The sequence below is a fragment of the Phalacrocorax aristotelis genome, chromosome 17, assembly GCF_949628215.1.
Source record: "Phalacrocorax aristotelis chromosome 17, bGulAri2.1, whole genome shotgun sequence".
Lineage (NCBI taxonomy): Eukaryota > Metazoa > Chordata > Aves > Suliformes > Phalacrocoracidae > Phalacrocorax > Phalacrocorax aristotelis.
The window spans coordinates 7,046,856-7,060,461 of record NC_134292.1 but is presented as its reverse complement, the minus strand read 5'-3'; the positions used below and the strand labels follow the sequence as shown (position 1 = coordinate 7,060,461).

At 46.6% G+C, this 13,606-nt stretch overlaps 1 protein-coding gene across 18 annotated transcripts in view; it reads left to right on the top strand.

Moving 5' to 3' along the window:
- The window catches only part of FNBP1 (formin binding protein 1), a 103,757-nt gene extending 94,961 nt beyond the window's left edge, over positions 1-8,796 (top strand). For 11 of the 18 annotated variants that reach the window (XM_075112573.1, XM_075112567.1, XM_075112570.1 and 8 more), the window contains 2 exons: positions 281-439; positions 3,235-4,745. In XM_075112573.1, the coding sequence (XP_074968674.1) occupies positions 281-439; positions 3,235-3,269 (194 nt within the window). In that variant the 3' untranslated portion in view covers positions 3,270-4,745. The other 7 variants (XM_075112571.1, XM_075112566.1, XM_075112558.1 and 4 more) reach the window with 2 other exon arrangements.
- The last annotated feature ends 4,810 nt before the right edge of the window (positions 8,797-13,606 follow it).

Below are 13,606 nucleotides of genomic sequence, written 5' to 3'. Positions count from 1 at the left end.
CTTAGAGAGGCGCTAAGGCAGCAATTTGTCTCCCATTACGCATAGGGTCTGCAAGAAAAAAAAAACCACCCAAACCCAAAACTCTGATGTCAGGATCACATTTATCTGGTTCTTTGTGTACACGCTGTTGTCTCCAGAATCACGTGTCTTGTTCATGCTGCTAGTGACGCAAGGAAGGTTGCATCAGCACGTTGTCCGAGTGTGCCCTGAGCACCCCCCGCTGCATCTGTGGTTTCCGTCGTGCAGGACAGCCTAAACTCTGCGTTACTGTGTCTTTCAGGTCAGAATGAAGGAACAATTTCTGTAGCAGAAGGAGAAATGCTCTATGTAATAGAAGAAGACAAAGGTGATGGGTGGACACGAATCCGAAGGAACGAAGATGAGGAGGGCTATGTCCCTACATCATATGTTGAAGTCTATTTGGACAAAAATGCCAAAGGTGCTATGACTTATATTTAATACTATTATTATTATTACTGTATTTGCTTTCACAGAGATATCCAACCATGAAACTGCTCTGTGTTGCAGATAGAACCTTTTAAAAGTCTGTACGGTGCCACAAGGTGCATTATTTTGTACATGGACTAATATGGCTTGCTGTACTGCAAAGCATGCTTTTTATTGATCAGAGAAGGATAATGTGGAAGACGGTAAAACTAGAGGGGAAACGCGGCCTTTCCTAGGCAGTGCTTGTGCAACTGTTGCTGCCATTGCGCGCCCGACTTAGTGCAGGAAACACAAAGCCATTTGGAATAACGTGGGCTCTCCTCAAGATATCCAGGTGGCATCTCAGACACATTTGCAAGTCAGCCGTTTGTCCCAAACCGATTCAGTGGAATGTTCTATAGGAAATATTTAGGCTGCTGTTCTGTGTCTCAGTGTGGTAGCTTTTCAGAGCCTCATGTGTTCTCTGGACCTTTTGGATTGAAACCTGGTCATCGTTTAGTTAGTGTGTTTGGAAGGGGAAGGAGAGATCTTGCCAAAACCTGTCTACATAGCACTCCGTGGTCCTTGATAAATTGGTAAAACATTAAGAAAGATCCTCTATTCTTTCCCACCCTGGTACATTTCAGATGTATTTGCTGTTTCAAGTGACCATAACTAATGATTTAATCTTCTGCTCACACAGTGTCAGTGGAGACAGTCAGAGCTTAGACTCGGCAATCTTCTGTTTCCTTGTTGCTTTTAACTCCTCAGAAACAGGTGTGTTGTGTAAGCAAGCGGTGCTGCAGGCGAATTCTGGATAGAACACATGCTAGCACCACGAACACCTGGTAGCGTAATACACTGAAAAAGATTATAGTCCTGTTTCAAATCAGGATGTGTTTGAAAGTCCACTGTTAAATAATTTGGTTTTTGCAGTCACTTAATCCTTCAGAATTTTGTTGTGTTTCCTAGACTTCAGAGTTCTTGGTGTGAAACAAGCTGCCTCATCAAATTTAAAAGAAAAGTGAACCGTTCTTACTGGGATTTAAGGACAGTAAGAAGAGAGGAGTAGGACTGTCTCTGTAAACAAACACTATAACTTGATCAGTTCACTGTCTTGGATTTGGTATTAAACAGTGCAGTGCCTTGTCTGCTGCAGATGAGTCTGGGGTCTTGCTTTATTTTGCCACACTACGGTAGTTTTATGTTTGTGTTGGCAAATACAGGATCAGCTGAGATACAAAAGAGTGCAAAAAGCCCAGCCCCTCTGTCAGCTTTTATTAACCTTTGAAAGAGGAACGTGGATTGTACATTCTCCTTATTTCATCTTCAGAACAAGGCAGAAAGCGCAGAACGGGAGATCCCATCTTCCCGCCCATGTTCTCTCCTATGGAGATTGGCTGCTTTGTGTGTGGCAGTAGTTGAAAGCAGTATTATTATTCTGCTGGAAAATTTGTTGTTAGGCATTGTAGGCTGCTTGAAACAGCTAAGCTAGTGTGGCATCAAAATCTGTCTGAAGTAATGAGCATGGCTCGCCTGCCCTCAGATACGCAGCAGGGCTCACATCAGTGGACCGTTAGAGCACGTCGCCTGTTCGCGAGCAGAGCAGCAGGTTGGATGGGAAGTGAAGCAAAGCGTGTCTCTGGGTGGGGTGAGAGATCCTGACCCAGTCCTGCTGCCTGAGCTAGCAACGCTTTGTCTTTTGAACTACCCTTCTGGAGAGAATATTGCAGGAGTACTGCAGTACCAGCCAGAAAATGGTATTAGTATGTTAATGGTGTTACGCAAGTTACAGGATGATGCTGAATGATGGCAAAAATGTAGCCCGTGCTGGGAGTGAAGTTGCAGCCAATTCCATAGCATCGATGGAGGTTTTTCAGGTCTAAGTTTTTCCATTAATTTTGCTGGACTTCAGGAACAGAATCAAATGTATCTGTGAATATCTAATGTAAAGAAACTATAATATTTACCTTATTTCTCAATTCTCTGGTTAAAAAGAAATGCTAAAGGAAACTTCACATAAAATGTCACAGTAGCAGTGTAAAGATTCGGGGGAAGTGCTACTCTGTTTAAAAGAAACTTCATTGCAAGCTGCAAATTCTCATTTGATTTTTAATGTATTGGTAGAATGGACTTTATTCAATCCTTGAAACAGAAGCTACGGCATTCCTGAAAACGACACTGTAAATACTAAAGCTCTCAAACTTTTTAGTAGTTCTCTCCTCTTCTTGGAAAGAAGCTTCAGCAGCTGGTACCTTTATATTAGTTGCATGAAGGGTGGGAGCATTCACTCCAGCTCTGAGCACAGCTGTGGCCCTTCTGGCCAGCAGAATCGGCTCTGGCTCGGGCGTACCGGCCTGGCTATAGGTTGTGCCAGTGCCGTGAGCCGGAGGCAGCTCGGCCTGAGAAATGCAGCTGCTAAATGCTTTGTGAAAAGCTGCTCGGCAGCTGGCGAGCGTTCTCAGCCAGCCGAAGCCTGTGTTGTCAGGACTCTGCTGCCGAACCTGAGGTGAATAGGACAGGTAAGTTGTGTTCTGCAGTTGCCCTCCTGATCGTAGTCTTCATGGGAGCCAGGCTAGGTCTGCGTACTCCTGCAAATGTGAACTTCGGGGTTGTCCCGTGCAGGGACAGGGGTTGGACTCAATGATCCTTGCGGATCCCTTCCAACTCAGGACATGCTATGAAATACCTGCGCGAGGGCTGTTTGTAAAGGTTACAATGGTACCTCCGGTCAGAGGCTGTTAGCAAACCCTACCACAAAAAAGAACAGTAATGTCTATCTTGTTTTGCCTTTTTTTTTTTTTCCAGATGTGTACAAATCACTTCAGAAAATCTCTGAGTAGGTTTGCATAGGCCTGTTCACCTTTTATTCTGCTGGTTTGCTGCTACGGTTGTTTTAAGAGCTCTGTTACAGAAGGTTTTCTTTAGAAGAGATGAATGCACATGTCATATCTCCAGCAATGAAAGACTCTGTTAGGTACCGTTACTCAGCTGATGCATGTATAAGTTCACCTCTTGAAATTTAAATGTGCATCATGACCAGTGAAAGTACTGGCCCGACTGTATGAATTCAGTTGTCAACAGCGCTATTGTCCTTCCCAATATAAATGAGAGCCAACACAGTTCCTTCTCGTTGTGATGCATGCAGGAAACTATTACGAATGCTAAGAAGTGGATCTGTTGGATGTAAACTCATGTTTTGGGGCTTACGCCAACCCCTGACTGCTAGGGGATGAGGAAGAAAACTCCTCTGTGCACACGTGGGTGTAGCTTCTCGCAGGGCTTTCCTGCACCCGTCAGGTATCTGGTGCTGACAACTGCCAAATGCAGGAACTAGCTGGGCCTTTTTGCTCAAGACTGACCTATGGTTATTGACTCATAACCACCTTTTTGCTCAAGACTGACCATGTTATTGAATATGGTACCTTATAATCTTCTTGGGAGCGAAACTGTCTTTCACTGAGGGATGTTGTGAAATAGCGTGATACAGAAAAGAACTTGCATGAAATAACCAGCTTTATATAAACTCACCCAACAAAAATGCCGTGTTCGCTTCCACCAGAAGGACTGGCTGTTTGGGTGACGTGCAAGTAACAGAGGCTGTTTTGTGAAGTTCAGCTTCCTGATAAAAAAATTCTGGTGCCATGGGCTGATGAGCACTTCAGCTCCTTTGCCGCTGTGGGTCTGTTCCTCCTCACCTCCAGTTTTATCGATAAATCCTTACAGACAGCTCTGTGATTCCCAGTGTTGCAGCTCTGCTGTTTGTTTGCTGTAACCATCATGCAGAGCCCTGACTTATATAAATAAATAGGTAAAAGTTAACCATGCTGATGCACTTTTTATCTAGGATATATCTGATTATTTAATGCTTGCCAAATTATTTAGGAAACAGTAATTATAAGCTGGACTGTGGCTTTGAAAAATCCTTTTGTTAAATACTTGCCCTTAGTTTTCCCAGTATAAAAAAAAAACTATATAACATAACTTAAAAACTAAAGTTACTTGAATTTGAATTGTTTTTATCCTTTTATATATGTATAAATATAAATGGTTTTATAGGCTGTTCTTCTGCTTAACCTAGCTGATGTTTTGATAACTACTCAGTCTTCTTCCGTTGCTAAGCGTTCTTGGTTACTCGGCCGCCTGCATCTGGTTGGGCTTGCATAGAAACTTTTGTTTTGTGTTAAGGTTTGTTAAATCTGGCCAGTGTGGTTGTTTTGTTTCTATTTGTATTTTTTAAAGAATCATCATCTGTCAGGAATCTCTTTGTAGCTTGATGTACCATGGTGTCTTCTTCTAATAAACATTATATTTTCTCATTTCTGTGAGTTTTTTTTAATGGCAATTCATTTAAATTTAATTTTACTAAAGGAAAGCAAATGGCCCAGAGCTGCTTTTCACCTGCTTCCCACACTAAGTGCAAATGCAATTCCTTTTTGGGGGAAAATATTTTGTTGTGGCTCTGTGAACACTTTTTCATGCTGTCATTTGGAGTTTCTTCTTTTATGGAAGTGGGCGCAAAGGAGGTTGGAAGGTTCCCTCACATTCGAGAGAGCTGGGGAAGTCGGGACTCATCCTGTATTCCCTTGGATAGAGCAGTCTCTTTGGCCAGAGCACACTTCTGGATTGTAACTTCACTTGGCCACAGAGAAAACTTGCCCTTGGCCAGAAGTCTGTGGTACAGGAATGTGACGAAGGATGGGTTTGGAGGCCAGGGCTCCTTTCACTTACCTGTTTGTTTCTGCACTTCCGTTAAGCATGAAGGGTCTTTGTAGCCTGTTGTGGAAATGATAGCTAGTCTGGATTCGTCTGCAAAATTCTTTGTGTTTTAGCTTCCTGTTGTTATTCTTCAGTATCATTCATGGTGTCTGGAGCTGTTACTCGAACAGATACAGTACTTCTTTGCAGATTGAAAATGAAAAAGCCGTTTGTTTTCTCTGTTGCACTAAGTGCTGGCAGGGTCCTGCTCCTGAGTTCTACATCCTCCTAGAGGAGAGCAGTGTCCCAGTGATGCTCATCCCCAGGCTGAAGGGAAGGGCTGAGGGTGCCTGATTACTGTTTGAGTGCCGGCAATGTATGGTGGAGCTCAGGAGCCTTCCTTAACCCCTTGTAACCTGGTAGATGCTTGGATGCTGTATTTCCCTTAACCTCCTGCAAGCAGTACTACTCTTAAGGGATCCCATTTTCCCCAGCCTCTTTCTAATCCAGTCTCTTTCTTTTTGTCTTTCTTATGTTTTAGATTCCTAAAGGTGTTTGTGCTGGTGCAAGAACCTCGGGGCGAGCTTGTCACAGAAGGAGAAACAAAATGGTCTGTTTACCCTGCAGGCAGTTAAAACACCCATGGAACGCCAGACTCCCAGTCTTGTCTGGAGTTCCCACTTGAAAAATTGAGACCTAAATTCCATCCCAGCACCATTCAGATACTTGCTTCTTTTCATGGCATGCTACTTGTGGCTCAGATTAACTTACCAGCCTTTCCCACTCTCCTGCCAGCTTGGCGCAGCCCCTCCGTAAAATGTAACCAACACTTTCCCCCCACCCAGTTCCTCCCAACATCAGTCAAAGAACCGCTGGCTGCTCTTTGCAAAGGGTAACCAGAGAGTCCCACGCATGTACTGGTCTGTCTTCTGTCCTCCCTTGTCCCTTAGTCCATCTGAATGTATGCACTGGTCCATCAGCGTTTCACACAGTGCCTTTAGTGCTAATCCTGCAGGTAGTCTCATCAGATAGCTTGGAGAGGAGGTGCGTACGCGTGGAGAGCCTCCCCTGGGAACAGTGTTACAGCAGCTGGACTGGGCTCTGAATTTGTGGATATTAAATTTGATCCATGTGCATTATTCAATATTCTGCTTTCCCCAAAAGGTCACTAATACTTGTCAGCCTTTATTTTTTAAATCTAGGCTGATGCTCATTCCAAGTATTAAATCCCTATGACCTTGCTGTTTCCTGAAAGCCTTCAAGCTCACGTATGTACGCTTGTTTTCCTGCTTGTTCTCTCTGCCCCCTCCTCTTTATTCCCCGCTCCTCTCTCCCTCCTCTTTCTCACACACAGACACACACACACACAGAGACACTGGCATTTTGGTTTGAAGCCCCGTTTTGCTTGTCACAAAGACCTCCGTTTTGCTCTCGTTTCAGTCTGCATGCTCGCCCTGTTGCCTTGCCTGCGCCCACCTTCCTGAGGGTCACGTTATTTTGTGGCTCATTGTTGTTAATCTCTTTGCAGTTTTCTTTTGTTGGTTTGTTTTTCAGCATTTTGGACCTGCCTTCTCCTTTTGCATGAGCCCTTGTGAGTTCTCATCAGTTAATGTTTGAATAACAGAATTTTTTTAGAAAAATAAAAGTAAAAAAGAAACCGCACTCTATTTCCTTCTCCCACCTTGTCATGGACTGGACCTCGACCCAGAAGCCAGACAGGAATTGCGACCATCCTGTTTTCATATGGTTTTATTCGGAGCAAAAGTAGCATGATAAGTGATGCTGCACTTTATCATGTCACACAGCAGAGAGGGCGAGCTATAATATCTCCAAACGTCAGAAATCTAGACCTCAACTGCCTAAGAAAGGGTCAGTTGCTTTCTAAACTTTTATATTCTGTTGGTTTCCTCTGAACCTTTACCATTGCTAGGGTTTTATAGCCATCTTGTACATGTTTGAGCCCAGGAAGAGTCAGCTGATACTTAATAGCTCCTGAGGGCCTAATTTATTCATAGATCAACATGTCATTTGGGGAGATCTACTTTCTCTTAGGGAAAATCCATCCTTTGTAAAATCCCCAGCATTTGAGAACTGATACGGTTCTGTGAAATGGAAGCCACTACAGCAGTGACCCTAAAATGAAACCGCTCAGGTTTAGTTTGCAGACGCATGCGTTGTTTTGTTGCCTGCTGTGCTTTTATGCAGGGTCAGCGTATAGAAACGTGTCCTAGAGTCGAGTGCTCTCCATGCTGGGGACTGCCTCGGTCATCCCCACTCAGGATGAAGTAACTTTTGAGTAAGGTTACATGTTGTGTCCGTAACTCTGTCCCTTTCTCCCCATTCAAGATACCAACTTTTATTTTTAATAGCACAAAGTCCCTCAGTCCTACAGTTCTTACTGTAGCTGTTGTATTATGGTGCTTAATATCTGCAAGCATCAACCAGCAAAAGGTTATGTTTTTTTAATCTAATTCAAGTGGCTCAGGAGCCTGCATTGAGAAGCAGGCGATACCAGCGCTGAGGCTGTTCAGCTCCAGCGTCAGCGGTGTCGGAAGGGTCATAATCAGTTCAATTAACCATCCTTATCATTGCTGCTACTGTGGTCACTTAACTGTTTAGATCCATGAGCCTCCGATAGCAGAACGTGATCCACACGGTTGGCACCTGTGGCTTTGCACAAAGATTTGTGCAAAGGCTTTGTGGCATCCATCTATCGGGATCTAAACGGTTAAGCGGTTAATGGGTGTGCAAAGATATCTTTAAAGTACTTTTAGCTGCAGTGTTTTTATTCTCATGTCCAATGCACTGTTGAATCAGTAGCTAGGAGAATTCATTTTCACCTATTGTCGTGCCATCTATGTAAAAATTAGATAAAAGTTTGCTTTTATATATTTAACCTAGGTGGACAGTATATTATTGTCAGCCTCTGTGGAACTTTTGAACAATTGCAATGTCTGTGTTGCTAAATAGCGCTTTAGAAGGAGCATTAGCTTTAGCTGACTGATTTTCTTCAAAAGGTTTATTATTAGACGACCATGTATGGAGTTTTTATAAACTTGGCAACTAATTCCCAAAAGCCTGGATCTTAAAACTTACTGCAAAAAAAAAATAGCCACAGTCATGTATTGTAGCCTACACATCTTTATTCCGCTGCCTTTATTCAGGGTAACGAATGAGTAATTTTTGTAGAATTTACCTTTTGCAAAATCTGAAGGACTAAATATGTGACTGGTTTATAAAAACTCTGCCTGAATTTACTAATGTTGCCCAGAAGCGAGGGCTGTACGTCCTACGAAATCTCATTATCCCCAGCAGAAGCCTCTAATGCCCTTTCTTAACACCTGTAAATAGAAGAAATGTATTTACTGATACTGAGTTGTGTTTAATGCTGAGTATTTTTCAGAAGTTCATTTAGTTTGATGCATATTGTTCTTTGTTTTCCTGCCTGAAGTGTTAAAAGACCTAAAAGAAGCCAAATTCTATTTTAACATAATGATGTCGAGCACTTTTTTATTTGTATATGTGTGTGTATGTGTGTTTGAGCACTGATCTCTAGATTTTGGTGGCATCTCAGTGTTGTGATTTCATTGCCAATGTAAAAGGTTCTGGTGTTGCCCATTCATTTCTGGAGACAGAATTCAACCAAATAAAGTGCTTCCATTTGAAAGCGAATATTGACCTTGTAACAATGAAAGGAAAGTCATCCGCATATTTAAATAAACATTTAATTCCAGAAATGCAGTTTCAGTGGACCCTTTTGATCATCCAGAGAAGAAGAAAAAAAGGTTTTGTCGCTTCCCTTTCCCAATAAAAAAAGGCTTTGCCTCCCTGCTGGGGCTTCTCCGATGTGCGGAGGTGTTCTAGCCCTTGCTCTGCGGTGCCCGTTCCGCCAAGCCACAGACGTTTCCACTTGAGAACAGGAATGTAGCTGTGACTGTTTCGGCCAGATAGACGTTTTACAGCCCAGACCCCCCATAGCTGCTCTCGTACTCCTCGTTATTCTCCTTGACTATGGGGTGGAGTTGGGGTTCGCATCCAGCTGTAAAACTGCAGCGAATAAGCAGAAGCGGCCTGTTCCGGCGGGGTGCTTGTACCTGGCTGCTGCAGTCACAGGAATGACGACACGTCCTTACTCGTGGTACTTGGTTTTTTGCTTTTTATTTCATACTGGAATTTCCAGGTACTTGGAGCATTAATTAGGCTCTGCCTGTACCTTTGAGTGACTGTCCCACGTAGCTACTTCCCATAAAGTCGCTTTGAGACACAGCTTTCTCCTCAGTGCCAGCTGGAAAGGTAAAAGTTTGATAGACTGGAGCGGTTAGGTTTTTTTTTTAATTTATTTGGTCATCTGAGAAAGAAAAAACACACTATTCTGGCTGGGCTTGTTGGTGCCCTTGGGAAGGGCAGGTGCTTCTTGCTTTTTCCCACTTCAGTAGGAGGCCCTGAGAACTGGGAGCCTGGGGAAAATATTTCCTCTAGCAGAGCGCTGTACCTTGTAATGCCCGCAGTGAGCGCTTTGGGAGCTGGAAATCGCGGCAGATGTGTTTGATACTGATTGTTTATACTTTAAAACTAAACCCGTTGAACATGCAGATGCACAAAACGTGGTCGTGTTCCCCTTCACTGAATCATCTGAAAACCAGATGCATTTCTGTAAGCCTGGGTGGGGATAGTTACAATTCCATTTTAACATGCAGGGTTGGTGAATAGCGCGCGTGTGTGTCTCTAGCCGAGACAAAAACCCTGGCTAGCTTCTGGACAGCTTCTCTGACACCTTTTAGTCCCGATCATTGGGACTAGCCTCATCTAGGAGCCGTGAGGATTTGCAGTTGTACAGCTCAGAGTAGGTGGCACCTGGCTGATAATTTTATTTGAAGCAGCTCTAGAGCGGGGTTTCTTCCTAAGATAAAATTCCTATTTTTTTTTTTTACATAATTTCAGCTGTTCTTTGCCAGTACTAATTAACACAGAGTCATAGAACGGTTTGGGTTGGAGGGACCTTGAAGATCACCTGGTTCCACCCCGTGCCATGGGCAGGGACACCTTCTACCGGACCAGGTTGCTCAAAGCCCCGTCCAGCCTGGCCTTGAGCACTGCCAGGGATGGGGCATCCACACCTTTGCTGGGCAACCTGGGCCAGTGCCTCACCACCCTGACAGTGGAGAATTTATTCCTTATCTCTAATCTACCTTATATCTATTATATCTAATCTATAAATTTACCCTCTTTCAGTTTAAAGCCTTGTCCTGTCACTCCATGCCCTCATAAAAAGCCACTCTCCAGCTTTCTTGTAGGCCCGTTCAGGTACTGAATGCATGATCTTGCTGGGCACAGAGGCGAGACTGACCAGCCTGTAGTTCCCTGGGTCTTCCTTTTTTTCCCTTTTTGAAAATGGGGGTTACGTTTCCCCTTCTCCAGTCAGTGGGGACTTTGCCAAATGGCCACGACTTCTCAGGTGCGATGGATAGTGGCGTAGCAGCTTCATCTGCCAGTTCCCCCAGGACCCACGGATGCATCTGGTCAGGTCCCATGGCCTTGTGCACCTCCAGGTTCCTTGGAAGGTCTCGAACCTGATCTACAGCGGGCAGTTCTTCATTCTCCCAGTCCTGCCTTTGCCTCCCGTGACGTGGGTGGTGTGGATTGAGCCCTTGCCGGTGAAGACTGTGGCAAAGAAGTCGTAGAGCCCCTCAGCCTTCTCCATATCCCCGGTAACCAGGGCTCCTCTTCCCTTCCAGAGGGCCCACATTTTCCCTAGTCTTCCCTTATCACCGACGTACCTACAGAAGCTTTTCTTGTTGCCCTTGATGTCCCTGGCTAGATTTAATTCTGTCAGGGCTTTAGCTTTCCTAACCTGGTCCCTGGCTGCTCGGCCAATTTCTCTGTACTCCTCCCAGGCCCCCTGCCCTGGCTTCTACCCTCTGTAAGCTTCCTTTTTGTGTTTCAGTTTGTCCAGGAGCTCCTTGTTCATCCACGCAGGCCTCCTGGCGTTTTTGCCTGTCTTCCTGTTTGTTGGGATGCATCGCTCCTGACCTTGGAGGTGATCCTTGAGTATTAAAACAGCTTTCCTGGGCCCCCCTTCCCTCCAGGGCTCTACCCTACGGCACTCTACCAAGCAGATCCCTGAAGAGGCCAAAGCCTGCTTTCCTGCGGCCCAGGGGCGTGAGCTTGCTGCGCGCCCTCCTCGCCGCCCTGAGGATGTTGAACTCCACCATGTCATGGTCACTGCAGCCATGGCTGCCCTTGAGCTTCACGTCCCCCACCAGCCCCTCCTTGTCGGTGAGAACAAGGTGCCTGGCACAGCACCTCTCTTCCTTGGCTCCTCTGTCACGTGGAGGAGGAAGGCATCGTCAACGCATTCCAGGCGCCTCCTGCATTGCTTATGCCCCGCTGTGTTGTCCCTCCAACAGATACCGGGGTGGCTGAAGCCCCCCATGAGGGCCAGGGCTTGTGAAGGTGAGGCTGCTCCTCTCTGTTTGTAGCGGGCCTCATCGGCTCGGTCTCCCTGGTGGTGTGGGCTGTAGCAGACCCCCACTGTCGTGTCGCCTGTCCCTGCCCTCCCTTCGACCCTGACCCGTAAGCTCTCGGTCGGCTCCTCACCTGTCCCCGGCGCAGCGCCACGCGCTCCAGCTGGTCGGGGCGTGGGGCGACACCGGCACCTCCTCGTCCTGTCGGTTCAGGACAAATCGGCTGAAACGGTCTGTGAGCCTCCGCGTTTGGGGGAAAACATGAGCAGGAGGTGGTGTCTGTCTGGTCCGAACGTTGATTTCTCTTAAGCACCATTAGCATTGCTAACTTCAAGTAGGAACAGCCCGGCCTAATGAGGGAGGGAGGGCTGGAAGCTGAAGCCAAGGTGAGCAATAACTGGAAAGAAAATAAAATGACCTTTACGTACGCCGGCTGTGTCACTGAACACGTCGGAGGTACGGGGTGCTGTGTACTTTGGCCATTTGGGGGCCGGGGGGGGTGTTGTGCCACCGGCACCCGTGGGCTACAGTGCGAGGCTGCGGCCTCGCGAAGGGGAAGCCGAGGGGCGCGTGCGCGGTACGTGGGTCCCGCAGCGCTGCCGGACGAGCCAACGCCCCGTCCGTGGGCTGAGACGTGCTGCCAGCGTCGTTAGGTGGGAGCGTGGCGCAGAGGGTGCGGAGTACTGGGCTGCATGTCACAGCTCAGCTGCGCCCAAGTGACCCGGCTGTTGGTGAGGCCGTAGCCTGGGCGTGAGAGGAGCCGCGGGAGGAAGAGCGGCTCGTGTAAACTGAACTCCCCAGCACTCCCAGAAGACCAGGGGAGGGAGCAGACACGCTAAATACTGAGGTTAGCACCATCAGGCCAATGCATGAATAGTCCTCCTATCTCCCCTTTTTTAGCAATCAGCAAAGGACCTGATAAAATAAGGGGAAATGAAGTGAGTTGCCAATGCTTTCTGTAAGAGCTCAGCCATGAAACAGAGCTTACGCTGGCAGCGGGTCCCAAAGCTAGCTGCCTTTGAGCCGCGGGCTCAGCAATGCCGTGGCTGCCTGCTGCAGGAGTTGAGAAAAGCAAGGCTGCAGTCAGATTTCAAACGAACTATAGACGCAGAACTACGCTTGGAGCATTTTAACGGACGGAGGATAACCAAAAGCACAATTACGGGTTTGCCAGAGCAGCACTAGAGCTGTTTGTCTAGACACTGCATAATCCCCTCCCTAGGGGAGGGTGTTCGTTAATGTCTCCTGGAACATGACGAGCTGTTCCGCAGTTGCTGAGGTGACGGGGCTTGTTTGCGAGATGCAAGTTTTGGCGGTTGACTTCAAGTTGTTAAAGAACAAGCTGTGAGTTATTACTAACCCAACTCCAGCTCCACTTCCTCAGATATTTCAGGCTTCAGCTAAGGCGGTGGCACTGACTGCTCTGGCGGAGCGCTGTTCTGGTCCTCCAGCCCCTCCGCCGCCGCCAGCGCTCCCATCCCCTGCCTGCTTTAGCAACTCGATTAATTCAGAGGGGTAGAACGCACTGTTTCCAGGGGCCTCGGAAGCAAAGCTGCTCTCCCGTAGGTGTTCCCAGGGGAGTGGATTATACCAGCAATGACATCTTTAGCCACAAAACAGACTGACAGAAAGCTGCACAGGCTCCCTTCTAGAAACCTAGAACAGCTCAAGGACACTTCAGCTACTTCCCTTGCAAGGTACTGTCATAGCAGCGATAGTCACGAACAGCAAACCAGACAAACTCGGCTGAAACCGGCAAATGAAACATGAAGAGGAAGGCGTAAGCGGAGACCGAAAGGAGCAGGCGCCCTCCTCTGAACGAGCGCGGTATGATTTAGTGGACTTGGGCTACCGAAGCTCCCCGTGCCTCAGAAGGATTTATTAGAGAAAAGCCTCTTAGCAGCAGCAGTTTAGATTTTTTTAGATTTTTAAGAAATTTTTTTCTTTCCTCGTTAATGCTCTCTGGAAGCCATCAGACCCTCTGGCCACGCACGGCAGGCAGCAACTCTTGCAACTCG